We start from the raw sequence: 17,360 nt of genomic DNA on the forward strand, positions 1-17,360 counted from the left end.
CCCATTTAATTCAGTAAGATTGTTTTCTGTTGTCCTTGTTTCCTGAAGTGTCAAAGAAATAATTAGACCCTATCAGTCTATGAAGAGAAGCTTGAAAACTGATAACATTTTACCGAATACATATAAAATTATAGGATATTTGGTGTTCTAAATTGAGACTGAGATAAAATAGCATAAAACAGCGTTGCTTTCCCAACAGAAAAGTACAGAGAATGAACAAGACTTTTTAGATTAATTCTCAGTAGAGTGATAAAGCACATGAGCTGTAAGATCCTGGCTTCATTGCCTCTTATATCCAAAAAAAAGATTAGGTGATGGCAAATATTTTTGCCTGAGACCTTGGAGATTTGCTACTAGTCAATATTTGGTTTCATTGATTAATAAATTAATCTGGTACAATACAGTTGTCTATGTACTTCAGAACTTCATTAGCAATGATCCAACAAGAAAAAATACTCTCTATATGTTGCATTCTGTTAGCACTTGGCAAGCTTTGTGTTTGAGTTGCTAGTTAGCAAAAGATAACTCTCAGGTAAGCTTCCATATGTGGCTGGTTGGTTCTATTTTGCCTGATTCTAACAGGTTATGTGGCTATCTTGCCTAAGGAGACTCAGAGCGGTAGCTTAAAAGAAGAGCTGAACCTGAAGTTTATCCTGTTTTAGTCAGAGTTGGGTTGAAAAACAGAGAAGGAATCCCGGAAAAGAACTTAGCACAGCAACTCCATGAGGATCTGAGCAGAAGTTGCCCCATCAGCTGAAAGCTACTAAAGGCTACAGGACCTAGCTTCTGACCCTGTCATCAGGGAAACCTATCCAGTTATATAGGCATTTACATCTATAGACTTGTTAAGATGGTGTAGACTACAAAATAGAACACCTACAATCTAAGGAAAATAACAATGTGGTTATAGATGTGATAACAGAATGAGTTCCTAGAAATTCCTGGCATAGAAATTTCAGGTATGCATGTCTCCGTGTGGCATGGGTTCTACGGTTTTATTCTTCTATCTCAACCTGGTTTTCTTCAAAGATTCCCACTTCCTGTTGATGCTGAATATTGGCCAAACGTCACAAAACACTGAATGGATTTAATTGACTGATGATTTTTAGGTGTCGTTTACAAATTCCCTTCTTGAAATTGTACTAGAGGATTGCAAACATTTGTAACATTTATTTATATCTATCAAGAATTGAAGCTACACTGGAACAGGGCCTTAGATAGGTAGTGCTAGTTCCAAAGCATCATCCTCACTTACGAAAAACAAGAATGGAACTTCTAAATCCCCAGTTCTGAAAATGAGTACGTTTTCATTTTGTCCACAAATGCCAAGTTCATCCTCTGTGTCACTAGTATCTATGAAAGTAAGTTATCAGAGTAAGATTGCAATGTCTTAAAACTGTACCTACCTTCTTATAAAATATTTGGCATCTTCTGTAAATCTCTGAGTTAGGTTTTCATAAGTCCATGGTTGCTGGATAATACTGTAATTTCTCATCAAGAAGCAATTTAGATGCCGAAAGTTGTTAAAGAAGAAGAGCACGATTGCCACTAATGCAACAGCCAATAAAAATAAGTAGCCTATCACTCTGCATGGAATTTTGAGAAGGCCAAGATAACGCATAACTTCCAAAGTTATTACAGCAATTCCAGTCATCTGGAGGATTGAGGGAATATACATTTTAATTCCTTTGATAAAGACACTTCCATGCCCAGGTCTGCAGTCTCTAATATTGTTCACAGGAATTCCATAGAAATGATCAAATCCATGATTTAAGGGATGGTGGCAGAAATCATGACTGCTGTTACAATTTATACCAAGATGCCATTTGCCTAGATGAAAACAAGCACATATATATCAGGTGATATTTTAGTCTCCACTAAATATTGAAGAAATACATACACTGATTTACATTTTAAAGTGAATGTACTAAATTCATATTTCCAAAATCTATATGTGAACATAGTGAAAATAGCAGTTTCCTATTTTTTGCAACACAAAAAATCATCAGTTTTCTACTTTTTGCAATGCAAAAATATATACAAAAACAAGAATATTAGGAGAAAATATGTGACCATATTATAAACTTTACATAAATGAATTATTTTGCATAATTTATAAACCGAAATATTCCAAACAGGGGAGAGAGAAGGATGCAGCAGTTTTAAAATCTTGGGGGGGGGGAAAAAAAGAAATTGGGCAAAAATAAATATATGATAAATGTACCCTTTTCTATTCCATTACCTAAACAAATGGATAAAATGGGGAATATTCATCCCTTAATATTAAATCTTGATAGGTGAATCATATGAATAATCTTGAAATAGTTTTCAACTAAAGAGTCTTATCTAAGAATATCAGAATCCTTTTCACTTGATTTCACAATTATTTTTCATTTTCCTTTCTCTGAAGAATGTGCATCTGGATAGAAGCACTGCACATTTCTATGTGGATGCACATTTTGGGCATGTGTGAATAAGCATTCTTATTGTACAGCTAGGAAGATCTGTCTAGCTTGATTATGAATCTGGAGTTGCTTTTTTCTCAATGTTTCTGATGAAAAGCAAATCTTACCTAATAGTAACTAACAGAGAACTAAAAGTGAGTTGGGATGGAATTAAAGGCGATCATACTTTTTGTTGTTATTGTGGCAGATTTATATTTATGTTCACCATGGGCCTCAGAAACCAGTTTACTAACTAAATGTACCTACATATTTAACTGATTGCTTTTTCTAGGTGATGTTGTACCATTTGGCCACCCAATGTTATGATCCATAAATTGGGTGGATAATTAAAACAAAACAAAATTTTTAGGCACATCAGTTGCATTATTTCATGAGTCTTGGTTATTTGTATTTTTCACCAACATTTTACGTTTGGAGTTTCTACAATTTTTTTAAATATGTGTGTGTGTGTGTGTGTGTATGTTGCCAATATTCTAATGTTTAATTTGTAAACTGCTTTGAAAACCAATTTAAAGATGAAAACACATATCTGAAAGCATAACATAATGCAAAGCATACACCTATATTGATCACTCTTACCTATAAGGCCTGTGGAATAACCTTCCTGTTGAAGAAGCTTTGCAAACGTTATTTCTTCAGCAGGCAGTCCCCCTGAAGAGGCCGAAAATAAGAAGACTCCAAGCCGATTCAGACTAGCCATTCCTAACAAAATTTAAAAAATTGAATATAAAGTAAATCATTTTTTGTTAACAGGATTTATATGTAAATGAAACAACAGTATAAGAACATTTGTCAGATTATTTATGAAAAATAGGTGGCATATTGATTTGTCTGTAATAGTAGAGCCTGGCCATTTTTGTTAAGGTGAGAGCAAAAAGAGGTTCATCCATATCCAAGTATTGGTGTAAAGAACGAATGAGCATCTTTTTATGACTGAGGACCAGATTCTGTCTTCTATAGTATCTTGAGCTGTATTTGAAAAAAAGGATATGGGCAGGAAGAAGGCCATTAAAGCCTTAAAGGACCGGAAAACATGCTATCATATATACTTTTACCACCATACCATTATTATTATGGTTGGTTGCACAGTCAGCCAGATGTTTAGATTGGATTTGGCATTTTTATCCACCTATTGAGTCCTTCCCAAGGACCCGGGATAGGCAGATGTAGTTGTTTGATGGTGTTAAGGGAATTGTCGCAGGATGTAAGCTGTTCCAAGGAAAGCTGTCTTTTGCAACTGACTGATGGTGATTTTGTCAATGCTGATGGTCTTCAAGTGGTGTTCCAGATGTTTAGGATTGCACCCAAGGCGCCTATTACTATTAAGTTTTTGAAAAAAAACAAACGTGTGTATCTCCTTTTGTTATCAAGTGGGACATCTGAAAAGAAGAAAAATAGCTAGCAAGGTAGGAAAAACCTGCAAAACATGGATTTTAGAATACTTTCAATCCCTTCATTGAACATTCCTAAGTACAGTAACATTTTGTCTGGAAAAAAAAAGCATATTGTGATTGGCCTATGGGGCCTGACGTTTGGTACACCCTGCGTATATCCTATTCTGAATGCCTTCATTGGTTAATTTTTGTTCAAATTCTCAGCATTTCCCATTATATCAAAGCCTCATGTGGGGAAGGTTGCCTTTCCCTCATCAAATAGGAGTGTTGTATGGAAGTAGCTGTGTATGAATTAGGTTTAAGTGCTGGCACTGCTGATGGAAATCTTTTTGTTTTTCTGCCTCTGAGAACTATCAGATTAGTGGACCAAGACAATAAGGCATCTTAAGTGGTCGCAGTACATTTGGGGAACTCTTTGTCATTGAGATGTGACAGGCTGGTCTTGCCAGCCATTCAGAAAAGCCCTGGAGATGCATTTGTTCTCACTAGCTTTCTGTTAAGGTTCTTGCGGGTACTCCTTGATGAAAACTGTTTTTGCGTTACTGTCTTGGGTTGCTTGTGATATTCAGTGTATACATTACCCTCCTACTCAAGTGAGTAGTCAAGATCGCTAAGTCCTATTACTGGTAATAATCCACTGCTTATGATAAATTATAAGATAAGGCTTCAAATTTAGTGAATGTTTAGTTCTATTCATCTAGGGATTCATTGAAATATACAGTTTGACTGGGGCAGTGGACAGCGGTTAACTTTTGCATGCAACTGCCCATACAATGAAATCATGATTGCAAGAAAAGAGATGTGACTTTATCTAACTAGATATTTCTTTTCTTCTTCTATCTCATAGGACAGAGCAAAACATTCAAAAGAGATGTTTTGTAAAGAGATTAGTGCAAATAAAGCACTCATCTCTGAAGTGTTTGGAAGGAAACAGAAGAAGACAACCAGCAGCAAGGTGGACAGACTCAGTGACAGTGGTGATGACTGCACTGTTGGGAGACCTGAAAGAAGAGGTTAGGGATAGATCGTCATGGAGAATCTATCTACGTGGTTGTTAGGAGTCGAAAATGACTTGATGGACATAATCAATCAATGTCTGTAGCGATAAAGTAGTCCTGCTTTTTGTCCAGGACTATTTCTGAAGGAGGTGCTGCAAAAGTGTTGCACTTCCTAGCGGAAGTGTTGCATGTATGTGCACACACCAATAAAGACAAATGTTGACTCTTGAAACCAACTTGGCTGCTTTCATACATCAAAAAGAAGTGCCTGGTTCACACTAAGACTCCTTGTGATCCACCTCTTTCAGAGGCAGAGCACAGCATTGTTCTCATGCAATAATTATTCATTGGAGCCAGCAATTCCACTAAATAAGTGATGAATGTAAGAGACATTGTATTTTCTTTGGGGAGGCCACATTCACACCATCACTGTAAATTAAAACAATACAATCTTTATTTTTATCTTTAAAGTAAATATATAAACAACATTATTTACCTGATCTGACAGGGTATCGGCCTGTCAAGAAAGCTGCTCTGCTGGGTGTACATAATGGAGAAGCTGCTATATGTTGAGTCAGTTTTACACCCCCTTTGGCTAACTTGTCAATATTGGGAGTTCTGGAAGGGAAAAAAGTCTGTATTGACAGTACATAAAGGCTACTTAAAGAACATCAGGAGATTCACCTTGTTTTTTCCTCTAACTCTGCTGTTACCCTATCAAATACAAACTGAAGAGAGAAATACATATATGAAGAGAGCTTAATAGAGCATGCACAAAGTATTTTCTCTTACATTATTTATGGGAATGACATCACACATCAAAGCAGTTTATCTGAAAATGGTCAAGCACATCGATAACAAATGGATCATATTTCCAGCCTTATTCATGAAGACATTCTCTTTTAATATGTAAGCAAAATGAAGTGGGGATGAAAAGGCATGAAAATGCGACAGCAATGTATAGCAAAGTTAAATGAATAAAAGTTTAAAAAAAAAAAAAAACTAGTAACACTCTAGTTATTCTAACATGCATGCCCATATATGATTTTTTTAAATAAGAGTAAAAAGTCAGTCCTTTCTGGACCAGAGCCATTTTATCTTTTCTAGTCTTACATTCTTTAGTCTTTCGTTCCTTTATAGACAAACCTTTATGCAACAAGAAAAAAACAATTTCTCAACTGAACCAAATGCTAAAAAAAAGATTGCAAAGCAAAAAATGACAATGTAACAATGCAAAATTAGTTCTAACCAGTCATAGAGCCCCAAAGGTAATTATATTACATTGTAGCACTAATTTTTCATAAATTAATGTTTAAACAAATTATTCAAAAGCAAACATATATAGGCTGGAATGTTGTATCAGAATTAGGTATTACCTGATTCTGATATAAAATACATAGGCTGACATAGGTTGCCTACGAGGTTTTTAAACTTTGCCTATCATGGAAACCTTAGAGATATTTTAATTAGCAAATTAAAACCCTGTAGATTTATCTTGAAGTCCAACAGGTTAATGTACGTGCTTGTAGGTGTGTGTCTGCAGTATAAGCACCAAGTATTAAAGTAATAGATATTTTTAAACAACTGCTGGTCATATACTCATGTAGCAAATTTCAGCTGCACTATCTTCATCTATGATTAAATTTGGGGGAGTGGGTAGGATTATATTACATACAAATACTGGGGAAAATAGGGTATAAACAAATAAAAGAATATATACTTGGTATTTACATGATTATAATTAGTGCCAGGAAGAGAATCAGGTAGCATATATAATAATAATAATAATAATAATAACAACAACAACAACAACAACAACAACAACAACAACAACAACAGCTGCTGCTGCTGCTGCTGCTGCTGCTGCTGCTTCCTGACTTTCTTCCTGGCACTAATTATTATTATATTATTATATATTATAATATATATTATTATATATTACTGTTATTATTATTATTAAAATCCAGATTAGATTATGTGGAACTGCCTCTGAAAACTGGAAAAGCACAATATGCAAAATACAGTTGAAAGACTCTATTGTTGGGACTGAATCTGTGAAACATTTTGCCTGTGACCTTGTTTTTAATGAATTAAGTTTCAAGTCATCCTTGTAAATACAGTGATCTCCAGTTGGGCTGGACTGCAATTCTCATAATTCTCAACCAATATGATGAAAATGAAATTATGAGAGTCAAAATCCAACACCATCTGAGAACACTGTATTTGAAAAGAGTTCCGAATCACAGATCCTAATTCAGACAGCATTCATGTAGAAGATGTTAATATATATAGTGCCAAATATGACTATTAACTTTTGATTTCTACATAAGAAGCCAGCTTTTGGTTTCTAAATTTATAAAAATAGCTATTTCTATTTTTCTTCTTAATCAACCGCCAAAGCATATGTGTTATTCAGTGCGTACCTAGTACTTCTATACAGCCAAAAAAGATGGCTTAAAATGCAGTGCATAAGTCTCGCTAAGAAATATGCATGTCCCATATTTCAAAAGTTGTTTTTAAAGTCTGGTTATCTCCACTCCTGGAGAATTAGACCTTCTAAATAGTTAGCCAGATCTTTGTTATCTCACCATAATATGGTTTACTTAACAGTTTCACTTCAAGCAATTTTGAAGTTATAGCCATGTTTGTCTTCAACTAACACTGTACTAACTGTGTCCTAAGTTTTTGTTTTTGTAGTTATGTGAAGCTCATTTTTTAGGCATGAGGAACTCACTTATAAATTGATCTGGTACAATCCATTCTAAAAGTTGGTTTTGCTGAATTTATTATAAATAAAATCCCTGTTGCTTGAAAATGTCACCATAAGCCACACTGAAAAGATCATCTCTCTCTCTCTGTGTCTCTGGCAAGGATCTTAGAAATATTATAATGAATTGAACAGATTACTTTTTCCATTTCTACCACTATGAATTTATTTATAATATATTTAATATATTTCTAATAAATTTAATATATTGCACAAGCCAAATTTGAATAAATTTAGTTTGTGTGTGTGTGTGTGTGAGAGAGAGAGAGAGAGAGAGATTGAGATTGAGAAAGAGAGATGGAAATAGATCCTCTGGCAAGGATCTCAGAATTGTGGGATTGAGAATGTGTTAACTGGTAAGCCCAACTTCTGTCAATGGGCTTGGTGGATTTACCTGTCCACTGCGTCAATGCATCAAGTTGGGCTGGCCAGCAAGAATCTAGCCAAACTGTTAATACTACACAGCAGTTCAGAGTTAGGTCATGTAAGGGTAGTGCATATATCCATTTTGGTTTAAAACTGACTTTTTTTTAGTTGTTTCCTCCTCACTTTGAGATTTTTAAAAAAGTTTCCATAAATTTCCACGTGAATGTTTCTAATATACAAATTTGGGTATGTAGTTTTGTATAGGATGATTTTTTTTAAGTATGATTTTTCTTAAGTATAAATATATTGTTTACTTTCAGGAAAATGTGTTTTCTGATGTTCCTTGACATTTTTACAAATTTTAACTAAATGCAGCGCATGTTTTGAAGACGAATTATGTTTTAATGTCCATATTTATTCAGGGTTGGGATTTTAGGTAAATGCGACATGTGAATATGTAGGTTCCTTCTGTATTTCTAGGTTATAAGCCTTTGGGAAAATTAGAATTATTACATCAAGCAGCTGTCGGTGTTTGAAATGCATGGTGGGGTGTGTGTGTATTGGTTACTAATTCTCATTCTGATGTTTTTTTTAAATTTACTTTTGTTTCTTATTGTATATAATAACGTATGTCTATGTGTGTGCTCATGTGCATATATGTATGCATGTATGTATGTATGTCTATGTATCTATCTATATATCTAATATTAAAATTAAATAGGAAAGGCAACATCAACTACACTTTGGTTATGCTACTGTGATTTTGACTTTGCACAGTTTTAAGCAGAGCAATTTCATTATGCAGTAGAGATATTTGTGGGCATGTGTGTACATCAAACAAAATAACCAGAGTGTTATAGATGATCGATTGAAAGAAATAACACAAATAAATCACCAAGAATGATAGAAAACCTTAGAGTTGTATTTCCATAGCATCCCAAGTCTCCAATGCCAAGGTCATCAACCATGAACAAGATGATGTTGGGCTTCAAAAGTCTTTCATCTATAGCATTGCTGGTTGGCCACAGATAAAGCATCAAATGGAAAAGGATCATCGTTCTTCTGTTTTAAGGTGGAATTACTTCAATGACACCTGTTTCATAAAGGAATGTTACTTTGTTGATGGGTATAATAATTTGACTTAGAAGATTGAGTGAAAACAAAGCCAAAAGGAAACTGATCTTTGTGGATTTAGCATGTTATGTATAGAGAGAAAACTAAATGCTAAAAAATAATAAAAGCACACTTTTCATATAATTGTCTACATTCAGAGATGATATACCACAATGTCTTTTTCAGATAAAGCACAGATACAAAGAATCAAGTGAATTGCAGTCTAAAATAAATCTGCATTAAGATACATGCCATCTGGTGTGAATATTTTCATCTGGTGAAGGTATTGAGAGATGAAGGTAGGAAGTTGATATTTATAAATAATAATTTATTGCCTAGCTGTGTAGACTGAGAACAGATGAACCTTATTCCAGAATTTTCCCTATATATAAAGCACTATCAACTGGAAACCTAGAGACTATATGTGATGACATTTCAGTGTTTCAGTTTTAATACACAGCAAATTTAGGCTTGTTTAAACTCTTAATGACTGCTCTGCCAAACATTATGAAGCTATTTCATTTTCTGCAATCCACTCTAAAGTTTTGGAAGAGGGAATTATTTTACCCTGCTCTTTGTTCAAAGTGTGTTGAGTACAGCCAAGCCATTCCATTCATTGCGGTGTGGAATAACCCTTATAATAGTGTGATGCTGTGACTGATATAGCCATATCATAAGAAAAAAGCATCATGAATATGCTGCAAAATACAGACCCTCTTCCACAAGGCCAATCTTCTGTAGGACAAGTTGACCTGGGATACTCCATAATGATGCCACAGAACATAAAATGAAACAGTATTTTGAAAGGTGCTTTTATTGTCTGCAGGTATTTACAAACATGAATTTGGATCCTCAATTTTTCCTATATCCTCTTCAGGGAGATTTTCAGCACCTATATGGGTGGTACTGTGTTGGACTCTAAACATCACATATTCAAGGAGGTGCAAAACAGCTATATGAGGAAGAAAAATTAAAAGCTGTATGTATCACAAGAAAACTAAATTAATAAAAATAGTATAAAATGGATGAGCATGTACATTGTTTTGTAAAAAAGAATTATGAAATGTTACTGTATATCATAAACATATATTATGAAATTGCAAAAGAATTTATTGTAATAGCCTCTCTTCTAATCTGTTTATGTATGTAGCATGAACTTTTTCTGGTTCAGTATCATATGGGTCAAAGGACTGTCTAAATGATCCATATACAACTTCATCTTTCGAACATACTTCCAAGTAAATGCCTGTTTATGCCAAATAAATTCCTGTTTCAGTGCTAACAATATTGACTGTTTGGGGCATCACCATGACATTCTGAGCCTCCATGACACAGAAAGTAATTGGATGAACCACCTAATATGCAATGTGATGGTGGCAAATAGCAATCAGTATGTTCAATACTTCTAAACTAGAAAACCTGTGGCACTAAGGCCTTAGCCAGCCCTCAGCCTAGGACTTAATTTCAAAAGCTTTCTGCAGGTGATTAATTCAGACATCTGGCATGCAATTTCAGCTCTTTCCCTGGTAATGTGCTGCTTGAGAAAGAGGAAGGAAATAAAAATAGAAAGACAAAAAAGCTATAATGTTCCCCCCCCCCCCGATATGTCCTTATTTGAGCCAATGAAACTGGATGAGGAAAGTGCAAAAACCTCTAGACCACCTTCATCTGCATAACCTTACAGATCTTCCTACAAATATGCAATAACACCATTAGGTAGAGATGCAAGACTTTTAGCAACAGTGTGGTCAGGAAGGATGTCCTGCTTGGGACTGTGTTCCTCTCAATTACCCTGCTTTGGACTAACCAAGGCCAAATGTTTCAGACAGGAGACATAGTACCTTCATAAAGAAAAGCCTTTATGTAGCATTGTAAAGAATTGAAGACTGCATCTGAAAGTGCCCTGACCTCAGTTTTTGTTTTTTAATCCTGAACATGCTTTATGATAACTACCTGAACTTGAACTACTGAACTTCACTTCCCTAATTTTAGACCTCAGACCCTGTTTGATGATGCTCTTGACTTGATGCATAGATCATGAATTTGATTTCTTCGGAGCCAGTTTCTTAGATTATTGTAGATTGTCATTTTGACAGAGAAACACTGTAAACCAACTGGGGTTTATTAGAAAAAGAAGAGAAACAAAGATTACAGATTGTCAAGATGAGATAATGGGTGATGAATTTGGTATTGGCTACACTTGCCTTATGCAACCTTCAGTGATCTATCCCTACAATTTGTGTCCCTGAACAGAGAGAAGAAAATTACCATGGAAGATTATTACTTTGAGGAAGTTACTGGTTAATACTGGGACTTTTCAGTTCAGATAATTTTTAAAGACAAGGGGAGACAAAATACAGCCTTAATTTACCCCTTTCTGTATTGTTATTTAGGCTGAAATATGATTGTAACTGCTTAAACTAATCTGCATTGAGATATTGTCATGCTGCTTATTAATGAAAAGTAACAATTTCAGATCCACAGAGTTGCCCAGTTTACACCAGAGAGTATTCCTAGATATGAAGTTAAATGTTCATTTCAAATTAGTAAAAACATCATATTACACTCAAGAAAGAACAATTGGCTGGATTAGACCTAATCCATTTCTTATATAGTGAAGCTGTTGTAGATTGCTCCAGTTCTTGAAGATTTCTGAGGTATTATTCATATGGCTGAATATGGTTGCCAGAATTAGGATGCATAAATACATATTCCTTTTTATTGGGATTAGTTCACAACCAGGAATTTTCCCATTTTTAAGTTGTCTAATCAGATTAGAGATTTCAGAAGGAGTATAGAGAGCCCACCAGAAGTATTGTTTGTCTATAGCCCTGGAAGCTGAATATTTAGGGGGGAGCCTAGAGAGAACCATTATGTCAACATAAATCAGGTCCTTCTAAAACATTCAGGATAATGTCCAAATATCTGTTGATCTGTAAAACTGTGAGGGAAAAAAAAAATCCTATAATTTAAACCATTGAGTGGCCTTATGTGCGTGTGTGTGTGTGCGCACACACACACACACACACACAGACACATACTTGAGAAAGAAAGAGGAAGTATAATAATAAAATAATAAATATTATAATATTTATTATTAAAATAATAATATAATATATATGATTAATAGAATAATATAAAATAATAAAAAAGGCATATAATAATGTAAGGGCTTTCATTTCTGTTTGTACATGGTTTCATTCGTGTTTGAAATAAAGAGACTAATATTGCCAAGTTGTGTCTGTGAAACTTCTGACAAGTAAAACAAGCCCTAAGTAAGGGATTAAAAACCAGGATTTGCAGCTTGCCTGGTATGAAATTCCATCTGTTGGCTATTATTTTGTCATCAAGCCTAAATGTGCAAAGAGCCCTAAATAATCTTATAGAACTGTTCAATCCTTGATGCTCTCTGAGCTTGGTTGTTTGCTTGCAGATGTTTCATTACCAGACTAGGTAACATCATCAGTGCTATTGAGTGTGGGGTTTGCTCCCTGTTTATATATAGTAGTTTACCCTGCCAGTATTGGTCGGGCTGTGGTTTTCTCCTTGGTAGTTCCTGGAGGATACTGATTAGGGTATTGTTTTCTGCTTGATTGTCTGTCTGGTGTTAATCTCTGCTTATCTGGGTGTGGGCTGCTGGTGAGGATGTGTTATGATCTTTTTGTTTCCTTCCTAGCTTTTTTAATTGTCCCTTTTGAATAGTGTGTAAATGTAGTTTATCTATATGTGTCTATAAATCAAGCAGAAAACAGCACCCTGATCAAGGAACTACCAAAGAGAAAACCACACCCCTACCAACACTGGCAGGACAAGCTACTGTATATAAACAGGAAGCAAACCCCACACTCACTTGCACTATGATGTTACCTAGTTGGGTAATGAAATGTCTGCAAGTGAAAAACCAAGCTCAGAGAGCACCAAGGACTCCACAGTCCAACACTGAGCTATAGATATTCTCTTCTATTGGAACCTTATAGAAGGTAGCAGAATTCCATCCTTGCTCTTTTTTTTTTTTTCCTGTAAGTGATCTTAAAGGGGGGAAAAAAAACAACCCAAGAAAAATGGTCATCATTATCACAGCCTCAAGGAGAAGAGTCTGACCATCTAATTAAAAAATAATAGAAATTTTGCCTCTAATCTAAGCAAAGGGAAGGAAAGAAGCAAGAAAAACATATTAATAGTTAATTTCTAAGCTAATGAATGCAACCTACTGTGTTTTCAACTCATGTGGTTTTAGGGATGCTGGAAAATTTTGTTGGGCATATTTTTTAAGAAACCTGACCTTATTTGCACTTCTTGGACTGACTTACCAATCCTTTAGAACCCATTAGACTACACAGATCTCAAAGTTACACAGTGGATTCAGGGGCTCAAAAGTTGCATTCAAAATGTTTATCTCTGGGAAAGAAAGTGGGAAAATGCATGAATTTGGAAGAGTTGAATGTAAAAATGTATATTTTTAGGGAAAACTCCATTCCTAAGGGAAAAGTGAATGTTTATCATACTAAAAACCATAGAGAGTCAGTCTGGCGTAGTGGTTAAGGCACCAGACTAGAATCTGGAAGACTGTGCATTCTAGTCGTGCCTTAGGCACAAAGCTAGCTGGATAATTCTGGGACAGTCCCTCTTCCTCAGCCCTAGGAAGGAGGCAAGGGCAAACCACTTCTGAAAAATCTTGCCAAGGAAACTGCAGGGACTAGTCCAGGCAGTCCCCGAGAGTCAACACTGATTCAATGGCACAAAAACAAACAAACATGCAAAAACCATAAATATGGCTATCTAGAATTGTGAAATGAAGCTAATTACCCATGCACAGCATACTTCCACAAAGCGCTCACAGCTGCATGTATACTGATATAGAAGAAAAGATTAAATCATGTATTTGTTTATATTTCAGTAGTTTCTGGGACCAGTTCACAGTGCTGGTATTAATCTTCTAAAACTAATATATTTGGGGGGTCATTAAGGATGTATTTGATCCTGGGCATGCATTAAGAGTTGCAATATTGTATAGATCTTATTCACATGACCTAGCTTATCACCTACTCTGTTTTTCAAGGAATGACTCCTATTTAGATCTGCAATGTAGTGTCTCTTTTCAAGTCAATAATACATTTTGGTTCTTTGCCTTGAAAGAGATGGCTTAATGCAAAATAACCCTTTTCTTCAACCTGCTATCAGTATACATTGTGTGACATTTTACTATTATCCAGCTCTGCTATTTTCCTTTCAAGCTGCATTTCAAAATTGCTATCATTTGTTATGGGATAACACTTAGACTAAATTCTTAATAAGAAACTACTCTGAAATCAATGAAATAATCAATCATCACGGCTAAATTAACTAACTTGAAATTAATGGAAATTATGACAACCTTAATCCCAACTGCAGGTAACTCATGAATTCTAGAGACCAATTGCTGAGACAGTATATAAATATATTAATTAATTACAGTATCTTTAATAAAGTATTTCTCATTTTCTGATGTATGAAATAAGTCATTTGAATAATGTCTTACCATGTGATACTTCTTTGGGAATTTTTCAAGAAGCATGCCTATCACCAGCAAGACCTACCACACAGCTTAGAGCTTCTAGTTGCTGGACCTTCCAAAAGGAAATAGGATTCCCTTTTGAACGAATCATACTTGTTGGGTCCAGTTCAGACTTTCAAAATTAAAATGAGAACCTTCTATATCCTAATAAATGAGGATAGAAATCAGGGTTAATGATTGAAAAGTGCTCCCGAATGCTAGGAGCTACAAATTTGGTTTGTCTGATGTATATGCTAACATTCGTGGCTATTTTAGCATAAGGGCCTGAAAAAGTAGCTGGGAATACTTGAAATAAATACCTAATATTAAATAAAAAGTACTGGCTGTGATGCACTGAAATGTGCTAGAAATAGAAATATCTGTAGGGGATGGGAAAAGAAGACAAGATGGTAGCCATGATGGTGCAATTCAAGCGCCACCTATTTGATATAAGCATTACACCTAAAAAATGCGTGGAGCTTCAGTTCCATTCTTGTGGCTGCCATCTTGACTTTTTTTTAATCATACCCTGTGGACACCCCTGGTTGGAAATCAAACAATACAAAGCATTCACCACCTAGACGCTACATAAAGGATTTTTCATTGCCAGTTTATAAATTCACCATGTTTATTTCCTTAAAAAATGATATTTTAAATAGTATCTATCTTTCCATTCCCCTCAGATATTTAACAACACATTGATACCTGAAGTTGTGCATGCATATTTTTGCAGAGAGGAAGGCCAGTTTTCTCACCTATTACTTTCCTGTCATCACTTGATCATTCCAAAAGCACATAACAGAGGCAACCCAGTTTGTTCTGCTCAACCTTCACATTTATTCTTATCCTCAACACATTGTGGTAGTTGCCACATTTTATTTTGTTACTTTCATTCAACAAAGTATGGAAACGTTCCTGAAGTGCTCCCTGTACAAATGGAGAGTATGCACATTTTTATTACTAACATAACCATTAACAGGCAAATGTAAACAAGAATTGTCTCAAGGAATTATCACTATCTATCAAAAGCAAATAGAAAATAGATCAGCTACCTTAGTAAATATTTCATGATCTACATTTGCCTACACTGTAACTTAAATCTCTAAATAAGAGCTTGTAAAAGTTTTACAATTGCCTTTTAGGGGGATTGCCAGGAATGGTATTTCTCCATTCAAAGAGGTTGAATGGTATACTTTTAACAGCTCACCTTCACTGCTTGCTTTCCTGCTGTTGTAACTCCAAGAGTGTTTTAAAAACAAAAATTAAATTAAATACTTGCAGGTTTGATGGCATATTTCATCTGTAAGACATTCTGGTTGTTGTTGTTTTTTTAAATGTCTACTGAAAATTTGTGATGATATGCTGTATAAAATAGATTGAGAAAGAACCTTTGTCCGCTTCCCAGGAATGTACAAATATGTAAGTATACATACACAGGTATATACAGATCTATGTCTATATGTGTATACATTGATGTCTATATGTATAGATGTGGGTGAATATGCGTGGATGTGTATATGTACAGTATGTATATGTATGAAACAAATATGCAATGAATAAGCAATTTAAACTGATTTAAAACACTGTCCATTTATTCAAAACAAGCAACACTATTAAGAATATTGTAGGCCAGGAAAAGAGAATTACTCCTATATATGTATGCATGTATGTATGTATGTATATATAGCGGTTGCAGGACCTGAGAGCAGATCATAGCAATCTCCCAGAACAGGAACTAGACCATCACAGTAGCAAACATCAAACATCCAAGAACAGCACCTGGCCCGGACATGATCCACACCTACTGGCTAAAGAAACTAACAGCACTGCATGAACATCTAGCAGCACAAATGAACCAGCTACTAGCTGGGCTCCCACCCAGACTGGCTAACACAAGGAAGGACATCATGAAAGATCCCCACAAGGGAAGAGCACCATTCAACTACTGGCCAATAACCTGCCTTTCCACATTATGGAAAGTCCTATCAGGCATCGAAGCTGCCAAGCTACAGGACCATTTGGGTCAGTACATGAGCACAGCTCAGAATGACATCAGGAACAACACCAGAGACTCCAAACACCAGTTGCTCATAGAGAGAGCAGTTGCCCAAGACTCAAGATCTAGACAGACCAATCTGAGCACAGCCTGGAATGACTGCAGGAAAGCCTATGACTCAATGCCATACACATGGATCTGTGAATGTCTGGAACTATACAAAGTCAACAGGACACTAAGGACCTTCCTCAAGAACTCAATGGGACTGTGGAAGATAACACTGGAAATCAACCCAAGACAGCTTGCACAAGTGGCCATCAAATACAGCATATACCAAGGTGATGCACTGTCCCCACTGCCATTCTACATAGGCTTAAACCCCTTCAGCCAGATAATCACAAGGACTGGATATGAGTACAAGTTCAAGAGTGGAATCACCATCAGCCACCTCCTCTATATGTATGACATCAAGCTGTATGCTAAGAGTGAACAAGACACTGAGTCACTGATCCACCTGACACGGATCTACAGTGAGGACATTGGGATGTCATTCAGACTGGAGAAGTGTGGCCGAATGATAGTAAAGAGAGAGAAGGTAATTAAGACCAATGGGGTGGAACTACCAGTGGGCCACATAGCAGATGTAGAGACCAGCTACAAATACCTTGGTATCCTACAGTCGCATGGGAACCATGATGAGGAGGCAAGGAAGACAGCAACATCCAAAT

General features: G+C 35.6%; 1 protein-coding gene across 6 annotated transcripts in view; it reads right to left on the bottom strand.

Moving 5' to 3' along the window:
* The window catches only part of STS (steroid sulfatase), a 134,169-nt gene that overhangs the window by 73,266 nt on the left and 43,543 nt on the right, over nucleotides 1–17,360 (bottom strand). For 5 of the 6 annotated variants that reach the window (XM_088144958.1, XM_088144955.1, XM_088144957.1 and 2 more), the window contains exons 2-5: nucleotides 8,903–9,083; nucleotides 5,354–5,475; nucleotides 3,045–3,167; nucleotides 1,407–1,830 (exon numbers count right to left, since the gene is read on the bottom strand). In XM_088144958.1, the coding sequence (XP_088001084.1) occupies nucleotides 1,407–1,830; nucleotides 3,045–3,167; nucleotides 5,354–5,475; nucleotides 8,903–9,045 (812 nt within the window). In that variant the 5' untranslated portion in view covers nucleotides 9,046–9,083. The remainder of the gene's footprint in view (nucleotides 1–1,406; nucleotides 1,831–3,044; nucleotides 3,168–5,353; nucleotides 5,476–8,902; nucleotides 9,084–17,360) is intronic. The other variant, XM_088144956.1, reaches the window with a different exon arrangement.

The sequence above is a fragment of the Python bivittatus genome, unplaced genomic scaffold, assembly GCF_059951505.1.
Source record: "Python bivittatus isolate LINGU-HERP-01145 unplaced genomic scaffold, Pbiv_v1 ctg000350_np1212, whole genome shotgun sequence".
In the NCBI taxonomy this organism is placed as follows: domain Eukaryota; kingdom Metazoa; phylum Chordata; class Lepidosauria; order Squamata; family Pythonidae; genus Python; species Python bivittatus.